Source organism: Populus nigra, chromosome 1, assembly GCF_951802175.1.
Source record: "Populus nigra chromosome 1, ddPopNigr1.1, whole genome shotgun sequence".
Lineage (NCBI taxonomy): Eukaryota > Viridiplantae > Streptophyta > Magnoliopsida > Malpighiales > Salicaceae > Populus > Populus nigra.
In genome coordinates this window covers 7940888-7950291 of record NC_084852.1, presented here as the reverse complement: position 1 = coordinate 7950291, position 9404 = coordinate 7940888, and the positions used below count along the sequence as shown (strand labels likewise).

At 31.1% G+C, this 9404-nt stretch overlaps 1 protein-coding gene across 1 annotated transcript; it reads right to left on the bottom strand.

The window, feature by feature from the left end:
• Positions 1-6640: 6640 nt before the first annotated feature.
• LOC133702970 (squamosa promoter-binding protein 1) lies at positions 6641-8527 on the bottom strand. The gene is made up of 2 exons (XM_062127344.1): positions 8116-8527; positions 6641-7126 (listed from the first exon to the last, which is right to left on the bottom strand). The coding sequence occupies exons 1-2, from the start codon at positions 8466-8468 to the stop codon at positions 6889-6891; spliced, it is 591 nt and encodes a 196-aa protein (XP_061983328.1). The 5' UTR covers positions 8469-8527; the 3' UTR covers positions 6641-6888.
• Between the last annotated feature and the right edge of the window lie 877 nt (positions 8528-9404).

Here is a 9404-nt window from a genome sequence, read left to right as displayed (position 1 = left end):
ATCTGTGTGTCCATGCATTCTCGGAAAAAATATTAGTCTTTTGGGATTCATATGTTTGTGGAAGTAAGTTTCTAGAGACGTGTTTTGAGGTTGTAAAATAGTTTTTAAATGGTTATTTTTTAGATTTTTCATGGAACTTAACAAGAAAATGATATATCATGATTTTGACCTTTATTTATATGTAAAAAATAATATCAAAATTAATTACTATTGTAAAAAATAATGTTTTTTTTTATAACCTTACAAGAAATAGGGATTAATTATCAATTTATTTTATAATAATAGAGGTTTGATAATTAATAACTAATTAATCTAGGGCTTATAGTCTTAAAAACTTTTACAACGATAACAAAATTGATATAACATTGATGTGCTTACAATAACGAAAATATTGCCACTACCAGTACCAGTAGATGTTATGTTGATAATTTATTGATTTTTTAGTTTAAATTAGTTTTTGGTTAATAATATCTAGTCATCGAAGTCATGACCTGAATTTTAAATTTATAATTAATAACACACGTGCGATGTCATAAGAACATCACACCACACTAAATTTTAGAATGTAGATATCATAAAACAAGTTATATAAAGATTTTACAGCATTTTAATATTTTTTAAAATATTATATTCTTTAAAACTATTAAAAATAAATAACACTTAAAAAATTCTTTTCATTGGATAAAACAAAACAAATAATCTATAATATTTATTACATTATTAAAATCCAAATTTAATTAAAATAGTGTAATAGTAAAGTGTCTAAAATATCAAATAAAAAACTAAAAGGAAAGTCTTGTGTAACAAGTAAAGCATAAGGACTAAAACTAAAGAAGCAATAACACTCAATAAAGTTTACATGCTAACAAAAATTAAAAACTTGAAATAATATTAAAAAAAAATAGAGGGATAAGTTCAACCAAGTCAGTAAGGGAATAACATTTAACATGTATTTTAGATATTAATAGTTTTCAAGTCGTACATATCTTGATATAAATATACATACTAAGCACATTAACATAAAGTAGTGGAATATATGTCAGAAATCAGATAACTCCCAAAGATGACGAGATGACACTCGAAGGTGACCATTATGGGAGGATCAGTCGCTACAGGTTGACATCTCTCTCACCAGTTAGGTATACAAAATATTATATGCACATAGACGAACTATTCTCTGTTAGCATGAAGTTACTGACAAGTATATCGATATTAGAACATGATATATACTTGCATAATTATCAAAGCAATGTATATCTTATCAAAAAGAATTTAATCCAACAAAATATGAGTGTAAATTCAAGAACAAGTGATTACTTAGAAAATAAAGCAACATATATAAATATTCAAGAAATTAACTACATGTACTAATCGTATAATCAACATACATATTTATTTATATTACATGCATATTAAAGATTATCTCACTCACCCGGAAAAAGAAAGAAAAAGATAAACAGATGCAGAACCGAAGGCTACTGAAGATCGTTAGGAGAAACATCAACATAACTTTTAACGGATACTGAAAACACTAAAAAACAACTCGAAGTAAAGTAACATAAAAGATTAAAAACTCTAAGCTTAAAGACCAAAACGTAAATATAAAGCCAAATTGATTCACCCAATCGATCCCGAACTTAACCCAAACTAATCAAACCTAACATACCCAATAAAACTCTATTGTTGGACAATCAGTCGACCAAGATGACCAATCGATCAACCACTATCACAGGCTAACTGGTTTAAACTAATCGGTCAACCACATCAATCAGTCAACCAGTCAGCTAGTTCAGCTAATCGATCGATTGATTAATTAGAGTTTTCAGAATCTCGATTTGCCAGTCTTCAAACTTGTAAATTTCATAATAACACAATCTATTTTTCAACTACTCATAATTCCAGACATCAAATCAGCTTGTTTAAGGCCAACTAACATCTTAAAATATCAATTCAATCCTTTAAATCATTTTATCATTAAAACAATATAAAAACCCTAAATACATCTTAAAACCTTTCATAATCAATCCTTAATTGAAAATAACAAAAGAGGAAAAAACACTTACTTATTTCTTCAACCTTTCTTGAACTAAAAACTTAAATTCAAAACTGAAATCCCTTGTAAATAGGAGTGGAAAGTCACGACAAGAAGAGAAAATAGAGAAAGAGAGAAAACAATGCTTTTAACAATTTTTTCTTTAAATATCTAAGTTGGTTGGGTTGGGTTTGGGTAGAACCTTGGGCTTAGATTGTGCTAAGAATATGGGTCTTACAATTGACATTTTTAAAAAATGTGATTTCTTATTCTTTTGAATTAACACAAGATTTTTGTTTGATTATATCATTTTTTATATAAATTTATAATTAGGTTTCAATCTATGAAAATAATATTTAAAATTACATGAATACAAAAAAGAAAAAACCCTATCAAGTAGAGAATGATGGGGTTTTTTTTATTTATAGTTATGGACTCATTAAATGAAATCATGCACCATTTCAATATAGGTTGCTTGATCATTCTATGAACATTGATTTTTGTGTTCTTTTAATTATTGACTCTTTCAATTATATTTTTAAGTGTTATTAATAATTAATTGTGTGATATCAAAACTATACATATCTATACAATATATCTAAGCTCAAAAGTAAAAATACACATGATATTAAATACTATAAAATACATATTAAATTAAAATATTTTTAAAATTAATATTAATCAATTTTGATTTCACTCGACTACATTTTTAGAATTAATTGAAATATTAAAATAGACTTTATAAGGTTACCAGTCAAAACTACTAATTAAGAAAAAATTAAAAGATCTTGGTAAGATGTTGTTTATTTAACTATACACGAGCGCACACATAATTGCATTGTGAATTTACACTAAGTAATTTTCTTTTTTGAAATCATGTAGTTATTTTCATCTCAATTCTATCTTTCCATGTGGGTTTTATTTGAGATTGGTTTTAATGGTTTGTTTTAATAAGTTTAATATAGGGGGTTTTATTTGAGATTGGTTTTAATGGCTTGTTTTAATAAGTTTAATGTGGGGTTTTTGTTGGATAAAAAAAGAATCCTATCATTGGACTAGCACTTGATTCTGTAAAACAATATTCATATTTTTGGTTTTTCAAAGGATTGAAACTAAAGGAAACTACAATTGAAAATTGTAAAGAAAAAAATGGAGCCTTTTTTGTTTTTGAAGGGAAGAAAAGAAGAAATTAAACATGAGAACCGAGGAGAGGAGATAGAAAAAAAGAGTAAAGAAGAATGGGTTAACGAAACCACATTAGAGCTCTATAGTCACCCCATACTGTGGTAAAAGGATGCCCTTGCCGAGATTATTCTAACAACACCAAAAAAATCATCATCAAAGCTTGAAAGAAGCCACGCGGGCCTCCCAAATGTAGTGACTTTCCTCACACGCTAGTGCACTAGAAACTCTTTATCATCTTCATTCAATTTAGTCCTAGATTCTCTAATAATTCTTCAATTCAATCCTGACTTCATTCTATCGAGTTGGATGAAGGCTGAATCAGGGAGACAAAAACAAAAAGGGAAAAGAAAGAGATGAAAGGTCCAAGTGAATTAGTTCATTGTGATCATGTCCATGATCCAACTTATGAATTTTACAAGTTAACCTAAATTGATAAGAGTCGATCCAATATGTCTCCATCTCAATATTTAAAAAAATATAATTTGATTTTTTTTAAGTCAAATTATATTTTTACCATTTGTTTAGGTTAATTTCAAACACAACAAGTTGACTGGGTCACATTGATTAAACTCTCACATAATTTATTTAAAGCTTGATCTAGGCAAGGAGTTAAGAAAAAAAGTTTTAAGGTCGACTTGTTGGATCATGTTTAATGACACTATCAAAGAGTTTTCCATGGCCCGATCATTTGTTTTTATGTTCATACAATGTCCCTACTTAATTTTTTTAAAAAACTCAAGTAACATTGTCTTAATTTTTTGTATCAGATCAAGTTTTGACCGGATCAACTTGATATGTTATGAATTTATATCTATTTTGTTTTTAAATATATGCTTAAAATAATTTATTGACACCTCAAGTTCGTGTCTATAGTGGACCTTTGACAACAAACCTAGTAAATATGCTAAAATAAAATGTAGATTCACTGTTGCTAAACTATAGTGATATTATATATTTTTTTTCTTTAAAAACATTAAGATGTAGCTTCCCAAACAATATATATATTTTTAACTTTAATTAATGTGATTTCATCCCCATGTCTAAAGTAATTGGCTTGAAGAATACAAGTTAAAATAACTTAGTTTTTTTTCAAAAAAATTAAAGTAGCTTAATCCTTGAAATTCTAATATATGTGATTTGGTCTTTGTGTTTACACCAAAAGGTGGGTATTTTTTTGCATTTTTTTTTGTTATAAGTCAAAATTGTTAAAGATTAAGAATATTATAATTATGGATATATGTCTAAAATATTTATTTTTTATTCATGTTAGTCCACTTGTCAAAAGACTACTACAACTTTTTATATAGAAAAAACTAGGAAATCCTAATAATATTAAATAGGAAAATAAAAAATTCCTTTTAATGGAAAAACTAGAAAAGCCCAATAATATTGAATAAAAAAATTTAAAACTAAAAATAAGATATAGAAACAACTGAGAAAAATATTTATTTTTCTAAAAAGCTCGTACATCAAGGATGTCGCCATTTGGTTGGTTAATTTTGACATTTTAGTTAGCCAAGCATAGAAAACAAAATATAAGTATTTACACTCCTCTTCTTGTGTTTGATTGTCCTTAGCAAGATGTAAGTATTGATTTTGTCCTGAAGCTTTCATTTATCTTAAAGAAGCATGATTCTATAATTTTAATTGTTGACTGTTTTTCTAAGATGACCCACTTTATTCCTTGTACCAATGTCATAGATGCCTCTTAAGTTACTATATTTTGATAAGATCATGAAGTTATATCGCCTCTCTAAAGCTATAGTCTTAGATAGGGATGTGCTATATATAAATTACTTTTGGAATTATCAAGTTGAAATTCTTTGGTACCTATCACCCCAAAACAAATGGTCAAAATGAGATGATCGATTGAAGCTTAGTTAATCTCTTGAGATGTCTGAAGAGTTAACTATAATAGGAATTAAGATTTGATTCTCCGTACGACTTGGTTTTCCTATATTATCTTGGTTAATAATTCTTTAGGTATGAGTCCATTTAAAGTTGTTCATGGTAAACCTAAAAATCTTGTAGACCTTCTTTCCATGTCTTTTTTACATTAAGAAATCTAAGTTAGTAGAGTCTTTTTTATATGAAGTTCATGGTTTGCATGTTAAGATCACAAAATAAATTCAAGCAAGTAATGTCCAATACAAACTTCAAGCTTATTTATATAAGCATCACAATGTATTTAATGTTAGAGAATATATCATGATATGGATTAGACTTGAAATGTATCCTTTTAAAACCAATAAAAAATTGATGGCATGTAAAGTTGGACTATTCAAAGTATTATTAAGTTTGGATCAAATGCTCAAGTCATTGACCTATCCTTAACTTTGGTATTAACTCTATTTTTAATATAGAGAATTTTGTTGAATATAAGAGACAACAATCTATCTCATATGACCCTTGTTACCTTTTTCATTAGCATAAAAGGAACATATTGATGCTATTTGGATGAACAAGTTGTTTTAATAAGGGATAACGAGGTTTATCAATTTCTATTTTATTGGGTTAGGTGACCTGATTTGGATTGTACTTGGATCAGTAGATATACATTGAAGCATGTTGATTCTGATATTTGAAAACACTATCAAAGTTCTCAAAAGCTACACTTGACAGGGTTGATTTTTTCAACTTCAAAAGAGTTGATGAGGATGCTAGACCCGTATTACAGGTCACACACATATGAATATAAATGATGGATGATAGCTTAACTCATCACTCTTTTGTTATTGGACTTTGTTTTATTCTATTTTAGATTTCATTTTAATTAGCTCAATTGTTGGTAATGTTTTTATTAGGGTTTGTTTAGACTATTTAGATATATTTTTCTTTGACATTACCAGATTGATAATTAATTAAAAATAAATAAACTTTTGTATGAGACACTGTTTTTCTTCTCCTCTCTTTAACCGTCTTCTCTTCCCTTATTTCTTTTATCCTCTTTAATTTATTGTTGAACCGCATCAACTTGTGACGAGTTTTTATTTTCCCTAAAACACATGTAACAAATAGAAAAATAAAAATAAAACTCTTGTTGCTATAGATATATATACACACTTTGATGTGTGATTCATCATTTGCAATTTATGTGCTTCATTTGTATATATAAATATTTTTTGAGCTTAGATTTTGATATATTTGAACTTTAATTGAATTTAATCTAAGACTATCTTAACAAGTTATAATCATGCTTTTTGGATAGGGAATAGTACGTAGTCTTGAATCATGGGAAACTGGAAGGGTAGAACCAGCTAGAAATCTAGGTTTACAAGCATCGTAAGAGTTGGGTTAGACTAATTTTCATCGGATGAGTTTGGTTCAGACCAGGAACCAGCTCTTTGGTACACCTATCCTCAGCAACGTTGTTTTCTTAGTAAGATGAACCCAACGAGGTTCTTTTGTAGTTCGGCAAGAACATAGTCAATATTATTCTTTATAGGATAGCAAAAAGATTCCACCAAGCCAATGCTGGTAGAACCTTGAACACCATTTGAGGCCTAATCCACATAATACAGACTCTGTCAAACAACATTACAGCAAGTAGATACTAAAGTACACCAAGAACATACGATCCCTTGTAGTGGTCGATCTTATACGGTCCCAAACATGCGTAGAATTAAGCTGTTACTTGACAGAAGAGAGGGAGCATGCCGCTGGTTTGGTCTTCATCTGATCTGGGATCGCTTGTAAGAGGAACTTCCTTGGGGTGGGATGTTTATCTGAAATCTTCCTCTTTCATCAGATTGCCTGCACGGGCTCTCTTTCAAAGAAGTATTGACGCCTTTGCGGTTTGAACCCTCTCCATAAGACTCAGCTGTGCTCTTCCGGCGCCTCTCATTGTGCCCTGCCAAACGCCTACGGCAGCTCCTCTTAGTTTCATCAAACTCCGCTAGCTCGTGGAACCTGCAAAGGCTCATAATTATAGAATGGTGAAAGCAACTTAAACAGGACCATATACATAGCAAGTCACTGGAAGATGAGCAGATAGAAGCCACAATGAGCTGAAATTGACTTTCAAGTAAATTTTGGTAAAAACACCTCTTGTCGAAAGTATCATTACGCGGAAAAATGCATGGAAAGGGAAAACACATATCACTTGGCAAAAACTCATATATCTAACAAAATCTCTTAAGCGGAAACAGCCTCTCCATTAATTTTCTGACATTCCATGATGTTAGGAACATCAATTTTGATCATATTAATCAGTCAGCTGATTTTGTGTTCGTGACCAGCAGAAACTCTTGTTTCGAGTTAGAAACTTTCAAGCCTAATTAGCACCATTTCTTTTCATACTGTTGAAGTAAATTGTATCATTAACACTTGGACCATTATATTCACAACCTACATTTATGTACCCTAACTCTGTCAAACCTTCTTTTGGGGAATCCTGATGAAAATCCAATATTTGTCATCCAACCAAAGAAGGTTGCAGAAATTTTACCGTTCAAACGATACTAAATAAATCCCACTCTTCCTTCTGTTTTTGAGCTCTACTAGCAAGTGAAAAAGGTTGAGATTGTATATGGATGAGTCTCCAGAGTATTTGGAACTTGTAATTCTAACACTTTACTGAGTTTTAGCTTCAGTCAATTGCATGGGTTAGGCAATCTTCTTCACGCTGAGCTTACATTGGCTAATTCAGATAACTACGCCCGACTTCAAAACTCAAACAAGTTTCTTTCAGGCCAGTAATGTTACAAATGCTAAAAACTTGCCACTATTTTCTTATGAAGAAGCTGCACAAGGGAAAAGAAATTTTGTGTGAACGTAGCATATTTCTCCTCAAACCCCTTTAAATTGTCAAGTCGCATGCCATGTATCCATACTAGTAAAAGAAAATACGTCCTACTGAAAGAAAGATAGCTAAACAAAAACGCATGAAACAGAAATACCTGCTGCATTGCTGACAAAACCTCTGCCTGAGGCCAGCAACAACCACAGCTGGTGACTTTGCATGAACCTCGCAAACTTTGTGTCTCCTGTGGTACCTCTTAGCATCAGTTAAATTAGCTCCACACTTCTCCACTTGGCAGGATGGTGGAGACGCTCCGCCACTACCAGTCCCTCTCTTCCCATGCATAACACCGGCTCCTTTCTTCTTTTCATCATCGGCTAAACCAACACCGCCGCCACTCTCATATTCTTCCATGTCATCCTCCAACTCATCCTCAATCAGGAAATCATCTTTGTTGATCATTTTTTCTTTCAAACTGCTATGCTTCCCTTCAAGAGTCCTAGCGTCCATTATTTTAGGGAGGATATCACACAATTGAGGTATTGTGTGGTAGCTAGCAAGGTGAGGAGTGGCTTTTGAAGTACTAAAATGAAGGTCTGTAGGAGAGAGTGTAAAGTAAAAGGTGAAAAAAGTAGGGAGGACCACAAGCAACATATTCTTGTGTTTTTTTTATGTATGGTGTCAGTTGACAATTAATGAATGATTAGAGTGTGGAGTTTGTTTGTTGTGATTTGCTATGACAGATAAATTTTCAGCTTCATTGCTGTTATTGGTGCTTGTAGTGATATTTTCATTTGACACTACATGTGTGTGGTTGACGCTCGATTATTATTGCTTCCCTAGATGTGAAAACGAAATTAAATGATATTAGCACACCTATGCAATCATTGTTTGTTTAGAAAGGGCATTCGCAGAGTAAGTCTGTGAGTTAGTAAACAATTTGGTTTAAGCATGAAGTTTTTTGTAATATAGCAGGTGCATTTTATGTCAAATGAATCACTTGTCGTGTTCAGGTTAATCTTCTAGCTTTTTTTTCTAGACATGAAAGAGTTAGGTAGGAATCAGGATTGATGGTTTTGTCAATGAAGAAGGAAGAAAAAAAGTTGGGTGATTTCGAGTCAAATCGACTGTTATCAAATTTAGAACATGGGACGGCAGGAAGGATATAGTTTTCGAACATAATGCTAGCCTACAGCACAGATTTGATCACTTGATTTTCCTGCTGAAGAAATCAGAACACAGACGGACTGAATTATCCTCAACAAAGGGCCCCCTAAACCATTACTTTCTGTTTTTTATCACCATTTTTCCCGAATGCTTTCTTTACGCTTTATCTTGACATTAATGGTATGCTACAAAGCAAATTTTCTGGTACTTAAATGAGCAAGAGAGGCACTGGATTGCACTCGAGTAAGCGATGTTAGTGAAAAGATTACATCTATGACA